Genomic DNA, 13,783 nt, shown 5'->3' with positions numbered 1-13,783 from the left:
CCGAAGCTCCTAGGCAGAGGCAAATACACATGCGCAGAGGTGCATTTGCAGGTGCCCATCTTGTTGAGCATAGGCTAATGCATATGCGCATGCGCGGGAACATTAGCGCTAACAGGCAAACACATATGCACATGTGCTAAAATACACGCGCATGTTACCCATTATTGCTGGCGTCAAATGGCCTATATAAGGACAGCAGCTGCCCTAGTGCAGTGCTGTCTGATCTGCAGTTTTACCTGAGTCTGATCCTGAATCTGCATCTGATTACCTGTGTTTGACCTGGCTTCCTTGACTATGCTTGCTTATCTTCAGTCCTGACCCTGGCTTGCCTTAACCTTGTTATATCTGCTAATCTGCCAACCTCTGCCTGTCTACTGACCAATCTCTGCTTACCATTTATGCCATATATGATTATCTGTGATTGACCCGGCTCCAGTCTTGCTCCATCCAGTACCTGGTGATGCTGTCCTGCATCTGCTGTGCATCCACACCTGCTGCTCTTGACCCAGCCTGGTCATCTCTACCTTCAACAAGAGATTCCACAGGAACTCCTACCTCACTGCGCTCTAGCAGTCACTGTTGCAACTCCAGTGGTCCCTGAGCCAGGTCTGTAAGAGAGGTGTCCTTCTACACAAAGGCTCTGTTACAAGGTACATGGCAGATTGACTTGTGTACAACCAGCCTGCCCATACATGAATCGATAATTGGCGGTTCCTGCTAAACCGGCTGAACTGCGATCCTCGTATGACCAGCTTTAGACTCAAACCCCTTATCCTTGTTATCTGTGTCTGCATGAGACAAGTCACATGTTGGTGAAGTACACCTATCCAACACCTAATAGGCATCTCTGAGGCTAGAAAAACAGGGATTGCCAAGGTACTATTACTAGGGATATTCACAATTGAGAGTTTTGGGACATTTTGGTGTAAACTGATTTGATTCAACAGGAAAGGTTCAATTAAAATGGCTTTTAAAGGTTCAGTAAGCTTTCAATAGCTCTTGAGATTTAAACCAAAAAAGTAAAAAAATATATATTTAAAAATTTTTTATTATAATTTTTTTATAATATTAATGGAATGTCTTTTTTAACCATTTGACCTCCCAAAGGTTTTACCCCTTCCGGACTAGGGCATTTTTTGCTATTCAGCACTGTGCTACTTTAACTGGCAATTGTTCGGTTATGCAACATTGTACCAAAATGAAAGTTAGATCATTTTTTTCACACAAATAGAACTTTCTTTTGGTGGTATTTGATCACCGCTGGATTTTTTATTTTATAAACAACAAGATACAGAAAATTTTGAAATAATTTTCTACTTTCTGTTTTAAAACATGTCCAATTAAATGAAATATCCTAAATAAATTTAGGCCAAATGCATTCTGTTACATGTCTTTGGTAAAAACCAATTTTTGGGGGACACTATACTATATTGGGGACACTAGTATAGTTCTGATTGTGATCAAGATTCGGATCCGTAAAGACACTATACTAGTAATGGTAGTGATCAGCGACTTATACTGTGACTGTGATAGTGTGGCGGGGAATCTGTGATCAGTGACTTATTCTGTGACTGTGATAGTGTGGCGGGGAATCTGGCACTAACTGAAACTGGCTGGGAAGGGACTTTGACTGACACCAACACCCCTAGTCACACTAATACAGTGTTCAGTGATAATACTGTGCACTGTACTAATGACACTAGCTGGATGACAGATGTGATCAGGAGGGCAATCAAGGGGTTAGCTGTGTGCCTAATAAGTGTATGCAAGTGTATGTGTGCTGATTTTACTTACAAATCTGGCCAGGTCTCTCCTTTCTTTCAGTTCTGAATAGTAACTGAAAGCAGAGAGAAATCCAGATAGAATCTGTGGGGGTTATTTACGAAAGGTAAATCCACTTTGCACTGCAAGTGTGCACTTGCAAGTGCAGTAGCTCTAAATCTAAGGGGTAGATCTGAAATGAGGGGAAGCTCTGCTGATTTTATCATCCAATCATGTGCAAGCTAAAATGCTGTTTTTTATTTTCCTTGCATATCTCCCTCGGATCTACAGTGACTTTACTTCCAAGTGCACTTTCAGCGCACTTTCAAGTGCACTGTAGTGCAAAGTGGATTTGCCTTTAGTAAATAACCCCCTGTGTGTTGTGATTGCAATCACACAGATCTCTGTGCTGTGATTGACCACAACTGTTCAGCAGGTATACAGTCAAAATCATTGGCTATAACCTGCTGACAAACTGGTGCAGTGTCCACTCATAGCACAGATCCAGCAGGGGGTGCATGCAGGTGCGCCTCTAAACCAGGAAGTTCATAACGACATACGGGTATGTTGTGGTGCCTGGGAAAGCCACTCGCCAGCAGTAAATGTAACGTTGGCAGTCAGCAAGCAGTTAACTAATGCTTTCTAAATTTACATTGGCAGATGTCACTAACATAACTTTATCAATTGCTTACATGCATTGTAGCATGGATTCAATTATCGAGGGATGAATTCTTACAATTCTCTAGAGCATCTATGTATTTTTAGGCTGTAATTAAAAAAAAAAAAAAAAAAATATTATATATATATATATATATATATATATATATATATATATATATATATATATATATATATATATATATATATCCACTATATAAGAGATTTATTCCATACACTATACTGATATGATCGAAAAATGGGTCTAACAATGTAGCAGTGACTCAAAACGCAACAGTAAACATGTACATTTACAGAAGGAGTTTTGATTGACCAATTAGAGTTCTGAACTTCAGTCACAATGAAATGCTCAATGGCATTATCTGAAGCAACTAAAAATATACATGAGCTGAAACAGTTTTTGAAAATATTATTTGATTAAAGTTATTGGCAATAGTTGCAGTGGTTCTGTTAGTTATTTACTATAATGGTTCATATATTTTCAATATTTTTTCACACCATTAAGTGAGTTGTAAAGGCAGAAGGTTTTTTTTTTATTCTATGCATTAAGATAAAAATCCTTCTGTGTGTAGCAGTCTCTCCAGCACCCACCAATTACCTACCCGAGCTCCTTTTCTCTCCAGCGATGTCCACGATCCCCTCAGTCATCCAGTACACTCCTCCTGATTGGCTGAGACAGAGCAGCGGCGCCATTGGTTCCCGCTGCTGTCAGTCAAAGTCAGTCAGCCAATCAGTCAAGGGAGAGAGGGGGTGGGGCCAGGTCGGGCTCCATGTCTGAATGGATACACGGAGCTCTGACTCGTCTTGGGTGCCCCCTGTAGCAAGCTGCTGGCTGAGGGGCACTCAAGGGAGGGAGGGGCTAGGAGAGGCAAAGAGGGACCCAAGAAGAGGAGGATCCGGGCTGCTCTGTGCAAAACCAACTGCACAGAGGAGGTAAGTATAACATGTTTGTTATTTAAAAAAAAAAAAAATTGAGCCTTTACAATCACTTTAACCTTAATCAATTATTATTATACAGGCTTTATATAGCACCAACAGTTCAAGACAAGAGGGTTAGGAGGGTCTTGCTCACGAGAGCCACTTCTGATTTTTCTATTACCGCTAAAGTGGACATTACCAACCACTACAAACCTGTGGGTTATTGTTAGTGGTCCCAAAGGTCTCTATACCCCTGTTCATGTAACTGCCTTAGTTCTTCACTTCCAACCTGGAGTCAGAAATGTAATTACACTGCACTTACTGTATGATAACTGGCACCCCCTGCAATACCTTAGATGTAAGAAGAAATCACAATTCTGCTGATCTAATGAAAACGCTTGTTATGTCTTTTTTAGAGAGCCAACACAAGGGATGCCATAGATGTGGTTTTCTTAGAAACGTAACTTGGCAGACATGTTTACAGTAAACATTATAACAGACACTTGGCACTTATCTTAATAAAAAAAAAAAGTTTGTAAGTGCATTTGCCCCTTTTTAATGCTGGAGTTGCAATTTAGGTAAATGTGGCTGCAGTAAGATCAGCCACTTCATATACACTCTATCACAATGTTGTGTGGTCATTGCTGCAGTTCCTTAGATAATGATCTATATTATCTTGTAAAGCTTTATATGGCAATTACCACCTCATTAGTTAGCTGCAGGGAACATCAGGAAAGCTGCAATTCCATTTCTATTTGAAAAATAATAAAATGCCGCATAAATCCTAATAGCCACACATCTGAAATCTCTCTTAAGATTCAACAGCAAAGATTGACAAGTTCTGTAGGAAACAGAGTGCCTTCCTGAACCATGGGCTTTCAGATGTTCAGTCCTATTGTTGCTTACATTAAGCCTCTAATGATCACATAAACTGTAAAAACAATAATGCGTGCTATTAAGTACCGCAAGGCTGGTCTGCAAGCAGCTGGGGTAATTATAGCTTGCTATCAATGAGACAGTAAATATCAGCGACCTTCTTTTTTGCTAGCGTTGAGCATGCCGATTATGCAGGGACAATTTAGTTTGCAGTGGCATGGCCATTTTCCAACTATTAGCAGGAAATGAAATGAGATATTTCATTATTATTTAGTATGAAAATTCAGTGGAGAAGTTTCTGAAAATTACCTCTGAATTTATACTTGAGTTACTACACTCATTATTTCAAACATCTTGGTCTGAATCAATATCAGTAATGATTCATTCTTTTGATTAAGAAGTGACTCCATCTGTAGATGTCAGATAATTACCAAGATGACCCATAATGAGAACATTTCACAACTCTCTGACTTAACTTTCTTATTCCCTCAACAGCATAATGACTTCCTGAAAGAGCTTTTTATAGTGTGCCTATGCTCCTGGGGTTTCTTTTCATGATCAGCCACTATCAATGTGACTTGCGCATTTTTTGTTCTTTTCCTTGAAAAAAAAACTAAAATAAATAAAACTACCTTATGTACAAAAAAAATAAAAAATTGTGTACTGCCAAAGATAAAATGGCATCATTAGATGTGCTATCTAAGTCTTGAAATTTACTTATGGATCTTATAAACCAAAATATGTGTATTAAAACGAGACAGCATGCAATTTTAAATTATGACACAGAACATGCTTTGTTATTCAGTTAAGGACTCAAAGGGGAATTAATTTCTGTTTTATTATATCAAATATTGAAATAAGAAATGTAAGATATTCTTTTGATCTATACACTGGAGGATATGGAATTTAAAAAGTTTGTGAAAAGAAATCTAAACTTTTGCTGACAGGTTAGCATAAACCATGAAATTTATTGCTGCTGCAGTGTACAGAGGGCGCTTTGTAGCTGTCAGATGTGTTACTGTATCTCGGCATAGTAGTGCACTGTTTTAGGTGAATAATGACAGTGTAAGGAGCTAGATTTCTCAGTTTTTTTTACACCAAATGACTTGCAGTTCAAATCATTTGTTTCTCATCTATACACTACCTGGCATACTTATGGGGTTATTTAACAAGGCAATGCAAAGAGCACATATCATGTGTGAAGTGCAGAAAACCACAGAAACCAGATATATTTTTTTATTAGAACAATTAAAGATGATTTCTGATGGCTGGTTTTGGATGGCTACAACCTGAACTCTGCCTCTGTTAAATGCACCCGTATGTGCCTATTAAATTGGTGGTTCCCAGTCACTGTGGAACTTGACTACAGCAAGGAATTCAGGGATGTGTATTTTCAAACAGGTAGCTTTATGCCAATTCAAAAATGGGTGAGTTTTTGGTGAAATAAAAAGTGGATGGGTTTTCACCGGTGATGAAAGTTCATAGCAGTTCATGTGGCTGATTTGGAGGACATGGGATGTTGCTAGAATAAAAACATTTTGCTAATTAAAAAAAACAAATAAATATGGAGTTGTTGCAGACTTTGCACACTTCCGGGGGCAGGTTGTCGACAGTTTGACATAGCTGTATGAGTAGAATACCTAGTGTTGCCAGGGAGCAACAAAACTGTGATGTTTGAAGACACCTGGAAAGGTAAGTATAGTTTAGGCTTCTTTTACAAGCGGCTCTGTGTCAATTTAAGCAATGTTTTCACCAGCTCCAATAGATAACCTTACGGTTTTTATTTTTTTAATTAGCCTATTGAAAATGAGCCCTAATACCAAATCACTTTTCCTTTTTTTTCTTATATTATTTTATCACATTTATTATCAAAATACCAAATTAATTGTGTTGTATAGACACAAAGTAAATCTTACCTTCTGGTTTAAAAAATGTATTGATTTTATGTTGGTTTGTAATTTAGAATGCATATCTTCAGTTGCTGCTAGTTTATTTTCCAAGAGACTTGTATGCTCCAGCCTAATAAAAAGTTAAAAGGCAAATTTAGTTCAGAATATTCTGAAACTTTGACAGAAATAATATACAGCAACTGGACAATAGACAAATTAACAAATAAATATTTTTAAGCAAAGTTATTTCATAGGCAGCTCAATAGGTCAATCACTGAAGGAACAATCCCACGGAAGGTAACAATGGAACTTTTTCTTACCAGAGAAATAAAACTAATCTAAGGGTGCATTTTGTGCTATTGACACATAGCTGCATTCCACAGTACAAGTCTGTGAGAATATGTGTTACATAGTATACATAGGCAATTAATTAGGTCCCAAATGAACACATTACACTAGGTCTCAGAAGGATCTAGCATAGTGTTCCCCAGCCAACATGTCAGAATATCAGATTGGAAGTGTCAGAACAAGAAATGACTTTTTGTTAAAAAAATAAATATATAAAAAAAAGAAAAAGTCTACTAAATGTTGCTGCCTGTATGAAGAAAATGATACAATATTTTTTACATCTGTGACCTCATTGAGAAGATTCCCATGCCAAACTCTTCAGCAAAGTTCAGGTTCTGACAGTTTAGGAAGGGTGTCAGAAGAATTCCCTATTTACTGGAAACGTTTGATACCTTCCATACTCATACAGAGCAGATGAGCAGCAAGAAAACAAAAGTGCTAGGCTAGACACTTTCTCAGTGACAAAAGCTCCTCAAATGGTACAAAAAATATATATTTTCTTATAGTTCTATTCTAGAAATATTAAATAGAGCTTATAATTAATTAACATAACCCAATCTTTCACCATTTTAGTGCACCAGATAAATTGATCCAGGTAGTCAGGATTAAAGAGGTACCTTTTCGAGGACCACGTGGGCCACTACATTCATCCTTCAACGCCAAGGAAAGAAAGCCCTATGTAGGCAGAAATCTACTTGCCTGATCTTACATAGGGATGTGAACTCCTTCTACAGCCTCATGTAAAAGCTCTGGGGCAAACAAGAGGCGCCTGAAACTGCGATATTTGGAGAGGGAGTGAGTCACATGCTAACACATACCTAGAAATGCCAGGTATACAGCAGTGCATTATTCTATGTCACCTCTCTATCTCCAGCCTTCTCAGACTATGAAGAAGAAACACTGTTATCAAAATAACAGACAGAAGAATAAGGAGACACCAAGCCAAACCAGGAATTAGAACAGTTAATCCAGGAAGTAGTAGAATGTTTTTGCTAGCCTTTTAGCATGGCAGGGGTGTGTAAAACACAAGAACGATTGTAAATAATTACAAATCTATTGGCAGAAAAAAAAGTAACCATATATATTTCAACTGCAGATTTAGAAGTATGTCTGGAATTCTACTTTAAAATGAGTCATCTCCCATCATTTAAGATCAAATTCAAGTTCAGTTGGTAAACTGGAACCAAACTTTAAGGGCCTGTATCAATGGGATTTTGCTCACTTCAAGCAGGTTTTGAATTCCCATACAAGTCTATAGTAATGCAACTTGCTTTAAGCAGGTCAAATGCAGGTCAAAAGGAGGTCACCTGCACCTGTCACGGAATTCTGAATGATATCAGCATCTCAAACTGATGCCATTGTTTTCATGAGCTGCCACTATTATTATAAGGCCCTATAATGCACATTGACACGTCAAAAAATGGTTGACCTGGGTACATGTGCGATATTCAATAAAACACATGTACACTTTTTTTTTAAATTCTTTGTGCTTTCCATATAATGCTTTTATGTAGAACTGAAGCCTCTTGTTACTTGATTCAAGGTACCTCTTTTATTCCGATGTGTCTTGACCAGGCACCAACTGTGTCAAACAGTCAAGTCAAGTTTAGGAATACATACATCCACAGCCCCAGTGGGCGTGCCCAATGCTCGTTTCATTGTAATAGACGTCCTCGATGAGGCAATAATAGAGGACACTGTGACACATACCTAGAGTGAGGGGTGAAGCTCACTGAGGCATGGATAGACCTATTTGGGGTCTAACGTTCTGGTAAGAGGCTAACTATACCTACCTGGAAGGGTAGCACTTGGTGGCGATCACCTGGATTTCTAAAGAATTGTATATGCACGTGTGGACTATCTCTTTCAGGATTTTGCTGAACTCTTTTTTCTTCACATCATCGTGCACATTTGATATTGCAACCATGGATGGATATTACCCTGTATAGATTTGATTTTTTAATTTTACATTATGAAACTGTTTGAATTGTTACATTCACAAATTTTTGAGGTTTTGACATGTTTTTACATGTACAGATTCCCTCACACATGTGTAGACATGCCCCAGGTCTCAAATACCTAGCTAAGACCAATGTCATGTTTGCGCATGTACAATCAAATAACACCTGGTAAAGTTCAGACACTTTGATGGGGATAGGTTGACAAACATTGTCAATTTCCCAATTGTGCTGCATTATCCCTTGTTACACATATTTCTCATGGAGACTACAAGTGGTCCATTGTGGCCATTATTAGAAAACACATCCTGAGCAGGAAGTTGCTGCTAAAAGGCTGATGGATACAAACACACACACACATATATATATATATATATATATATATATATATATATATATATATATATATATATTAGATAGATAGATAGATAGATAGATAGATAGATAGATAGATAGATAGATAGATAGATAGATAGATAGATAGATAGACACACACACACACATATATATATATATATACATATACACACATATACATATACATACACACACACACACACACACACACACACATACACAGTATGTATATATACTTTTTTTAAGGCTGTTAGTAATGATACACAGTAGTAGCAAACTAAATGTTATTCAGTTAGGGTTTGCATCTTCCTAAATTCCAAAAAGACAATTGTGTCACTGTTACATGAACTTAGGGAAAATCTTCCAAACACACACGCCAATGCCAAAAAAAAGTTTGGCTGGAGTTACACTTTAAATGATAAATAGTCTGGTCTGAGCGGAGGCACATCACCAGTAAAGTCTGTTTGCAGTGGTCACTCTGAATCCTTTGATTAGAGAGATGAGGCACCAGACTCATACATTTATGTATCATTTCCTTCTGCACTAGAGAAAAAAATAATATTTAAATAGGAAATGAGCATGCCGCAGCATAAGGTGAAATATGTATATTATTCACAAACAGGTTCAAGTGCAGCCATTACATGGTATCAAAGAATAGTCAGAAAGGCAGATGGCATGCAGATCTGACAGGCTGTCCTTGTGACAGAAACAGACTGCTTCAAAGTTCCTTGTAACTTGCCTGTGGAGTCTGTCAAGACAGATGCTGTAACAGGATCACTGGAGAAAAAATTCAAGGGTAGAGCTAATGGCAGGATGTGTAATACTTAACACATCCTTGTTTGTAATAGTATGAACAAGGGCAAACATATTTGTGATTAAATATGCATTAGATAACAAGAAGGGTTGCGATGAATACCGCACAATTCTGAATAAGATTCTAGCTTGCTCTACCACTACATGCCATCATGTTTTGCACTCTTCATAGAAATTAAAAGGCTTCAATGCAATCAATAGGGGTTTGAGTTACTACACTGTAAATTGGCTCAGATCCCTGCAGTTGTTCTGCTGAAGCCCTAGGGGCCCTTGGGTAAAATCAGAGATTATCCTCCCCCCTACTGATCAATCTCCAAGACATGTGCAGCCTTGATACTGGTGGCCAACCATTTAAAGTGGATCACCAGCCAAAACCTTTTTAATTTTGGACAGAATGGGAAAAGGTAGGATCTTAGACATATAATACTGCAGCCTTCTTCATAAGGGAAATATACCTTCATTTCCTGTCCTGGGATAAACATTTTTTTTCCGGAAAAACATCCAGTTGGCAAACAAGCAGCTATAATACTAATAAAAAAAGTATTTTTATTGTTATGTCAGTTTTAGGGAAATTTCCCACCACTTACTGTTACACAAGAAGTGAAGGTACTTAAAAACAACCAGCACAGTAAGTGATGGGAAACCTCCCAAACAGTCACTTTACATGGGGTTTCAAACTTAATTTCATTGCGGGCCACATCAGCATTATGGTTGTCCTCAAAGGGCCGGTTTTATTTGTAAGACTATACAATGTATATCTCTTTAGCATATTAAATAATTGCCTCTGCATAAAATTATTACTTGTTTTAGAAACAGTTGAGTATTGTCTGTGATACTCTTTTTATTTGCACTAACATACAATTTTTCAAAGTCTACTTGGACCTTGAAGAGGGGTACATACCCCAAAAGCTTGTCCTGAAAAATTTTGTAAGTGCAAATAAAAAAAGTATCATGGACAGTACTCAATTGTTTCTGTCGCAAGTGCACTAATACAGCTATAATCACCTTACTTGATTTTGTAATAACTTAAAGTGTTATTAAACACAGTAATATGAAAATAGTCTCCCCCCCCCCCACAGTGTCCCTCACCATCTCCTACATCAAGTACACTCATTTATCTTGTGCTGATGCCTGGAAGATGCTAGGGTGGAGGTGGGAAGCATAAAGTGTGGGGTCTGAAGAGGGACAAGAGGAGAGCTTGAGTCATCTGGCGGAGTCTTTTGAATGCCGAGACCACCAGGGAAAGGGCAAATGAGGGGGTGCTGCAGGGCTTTACAAAGAGACACAGAAGCTGTAGAATAAGTTCTGTCCTCCTCTCTGCTGCTGAATGATGAGACACGGGGTGGGGGGGTCTTGGGGTGCAGAGATGATCCTCTCAGTGGCACAGGATCTGGTGGTAGAGTTCTATCATTCTCACTGCTGCCGACTATGGAGACAAGAGGGTGCCACAGCTTCAGGAGAGGTGTGAGGACCATATGGAATGGCCTGGCTGGCCGGATTTAGACTGCGGGCACTGTGTTTGACACATGTGCTTCACATGATCATGCTTTGTTTGAGCTTTTTTCCTTCCTCTGGATCAGTTAGAGGTTTGAGACCAATTCCAGCCCATTTTTTATATCTTTGGTAGAGTCCTGTCAAGTTTCTCTTGCTATTTGTTTGCCCTAACTACATGTCCTGCTGACACCTGAAAATGAGAGAGGGTAAAGATGTCACTGGGACAGGAAGATAGAAAGCAATAAAAACCTGACAATTTTTAAAATGTACTCTTTTGGCTATGGTTATCCCAATCAGAAGGATAGCCCATCATTTACTGCCCTTGAATTACTCTGTCACCTTCCTAACGGAGATACAGCAGCAATAACCAGATAGATGTTCCAAACTTTGTCTCCTCTTTGTAAAAAAAAATAACAAAAAACAAAAGAAAAAAACTTTGGCTTGGCTTAAAGGCATCTGAGGACAAAAAGGTGTTATTTTTTAAATGTAGATCAAGAATTTTAAACACTAACTTACAGTGTTTTTCTTTCTAGAAATTATTTTTTATTCACTTTAAAGGCAATGTGCCTTTAAACTTGCTAGAACATTTGACTACTCAGAGCTAGTTGATTCCCAAGCACTTTCTTCCTTGTACATCATAGGCCTCTCCACTTCTGGGAGTGTCTAATTACTGTCTGTGCTTGCCATAGGTGTGCGCAGCCTATTGCATTTGGGTGTGCACCCCAAAGCTCAAATACATATGCATGTGTATATGTACTGATGGTGTCAGTAGGGCAGTGGACAGTGTCAGTAGTTGTATTTTTATTCTTTTAAAATTATTTTATTTTGTAACATTTTTTTTTTTTTGATGAAATATCAGTGGTCTAAACAGGGGGGAATATGCGCCACACAAGGCGATTAGGGTGTGCCCAGGCACACCTGGCACACCCTGTGTGCACGCCTATGGTGCTTGCCCAGCTCCTTTGGCCCTCCCTCACCTCCCTACAAACCTTAAGTGACATTCTGAAATCACACCCAAGATGGTGGCACCCTGCAGGAGTCTCAGGGATTTTGGATGTCTACACTGGGTGGCTTTTACAGGTAAATACAATGCAAAAATACATAAACTCCACATACAATCTTATGTAAAGATTTATATTTAAATGTGGTGAAACGTCTCTTTAAGTAAATGTATGCTGAAATTGCATAAATGGCAGAGCAATGTAGAAATTTATGGTAAAACTTTTAGCACTGAAAGAGTTAAACTAACATTCACAGACAGGTGACCATTTACACACTGAATAGGAACATTAAAAAGGGGAAAAAAATCTCTGGTGCTACATTTTAAGAGTTGAATATTAGCTGCATCATGGCTGTGCAGATGCATTTGTAAATAACTCTCCTTGCTGGAGATGTAATTATGGCTCTTTAAAGGCTGATTTTTTTGAATGCTGTTTTTCTTATCACTCTGACTGGCACCAATCAATACCAGGAGCATATTTATTATTTTATATATTTTTTTAACTACAGGAAATGGTATCTGACAATGGCTTGTTCCACAGCTTTATAAAAAAAAATCTCTTTGTTCAGAAATATATTGATGTGTTGCAGAGAACAGATTACTTTTCCTGTGAAACAAAAGCTAGTTTTTTAACTTTGTTCCAATCTGTGTATTTATATATCTATCATGGAATCATGCATGGGGCCATCATTGGCTATAATAAGAAAATGTACAACAAACAAAGGTATTGTGCTATACATATTATTTTAAATGTGGAAATAAATGTCCTTTTTTTGTTTGTATCCAAATAGACATGTGTTAAAGCGAACCTTCACTCGAAAATAAAAGTTACCTAATTTAGTGCAGTTTCACACTGAGGCGCGGGGGTGTCAGTGGTAAAGTGGTGCTATTTTTAGCGGTGCTTTAACATCGTTTTAGCGGTGCTTTTTGGCCGCTAGCAGAGTGCTTTTAACCCAAGCTAGAGGCCAAAAAAATGGGTTAAAAGCACCCGCAAAGCGTATGCATCGCTCCTAAAATGCCTTAAAGATGCTGCTTGCAGGACTTTTTTTAGTGCCCTCGGGCTTTCACACTGGAGTGACAGGAGAGGCGCTTTACAGGCGCTATTTTTAGCGCTATATCGCTTGTAAAGCGCTTCAGTGTGAAAGTAGTCTTCTCTTCTCTTTTTTTCAGGGAGCAAGTACCTTTTTTGGTGGTACTTGCTCCCACTTCCTCATTGCTCACCTAGGCTAAAATGATGTTACCTTGGTTCTCCACCCCGCCAGCAGCTTCCTAGGATAGCGCCACATATCCCAAGAGACTAGAAAATCTGTCTAACAGCAGGACATCCGCAGTAGGGAGCCAGCTTTGAGATATTAAGTGACACCCTGAAACCAAGATGGTAGTGTGGAAGAGGCTATAGTATTTGTAGCTGCTGACCTTTAATTCTCCCAAACCAGGGCAAAGTTCCTCTTTAAGATTGTGCAATGAAGGACAGTGTGCCACCTGAAATCTTGCATTAGGCTGCATTCTATCGTGCCTTTAACCTCCCTGGCGGTATGATTAATTCGGATTTTAGGTGCTAAAAGCGGTACAATTATTTTGCATGGAAATTCGGCGTTTTATATTGTAGGCCTGTAATTCTTAACAATAACACACTTAAATCTGTCCAAACAAGAGTCTAGTAGATATCCCGGGTATGATAAAGTTTGAAA

At 38.4% G+C, this 13,783-nt stretch overlaps 1 protein-coding gene across 6 annotated transcripts in view; it reads right to left on the bottom strand.

Moving 5' to 3' along the window:
• The window catches only part of LOC141145285 (uncharacterized), a 577,610-nt gene that overhangs the window by 8,624 nt on the left and 555,203 nt on the right, over positions 1–13,783 (bottom strand). For all 6 annotated transcript variants that reach the window (XM_073631839.1, XM_073631841.1, XM_073631840.1 and 3 more), the window contains one exon: positions 6,150–6,252. In XM_073631839.1, coding sequence (XP_073487940.1) covers positions 6,150–6,252 — 103 coding nt within the window. The remainder of the gene's footprint in view (positions 1–6,149; positions 6,253–13,783) is intronic.

The sequence above is a fragment of the Aquarana catesbeiana genome, linkage group LG05, assembly GCF_042186555.1.
Source record: "Aquarana catesbeiana isolate 2022-GZ linkage group LG05, ASM4218655v1, whole genome shotgun sequence".
Taxonomy (NCBI): domain Eukaryota; kingdom Metazoa; phylum Chordata; class Amphibia; order Anura; family Ranidae; genus Aquarana; species Aquarana catesbeiana.
The sequence above is the reverse complement of the archived record's forward strand: the minus strand, read 5'-3'. Positions and strand labels throughout refer to the sequence as shown.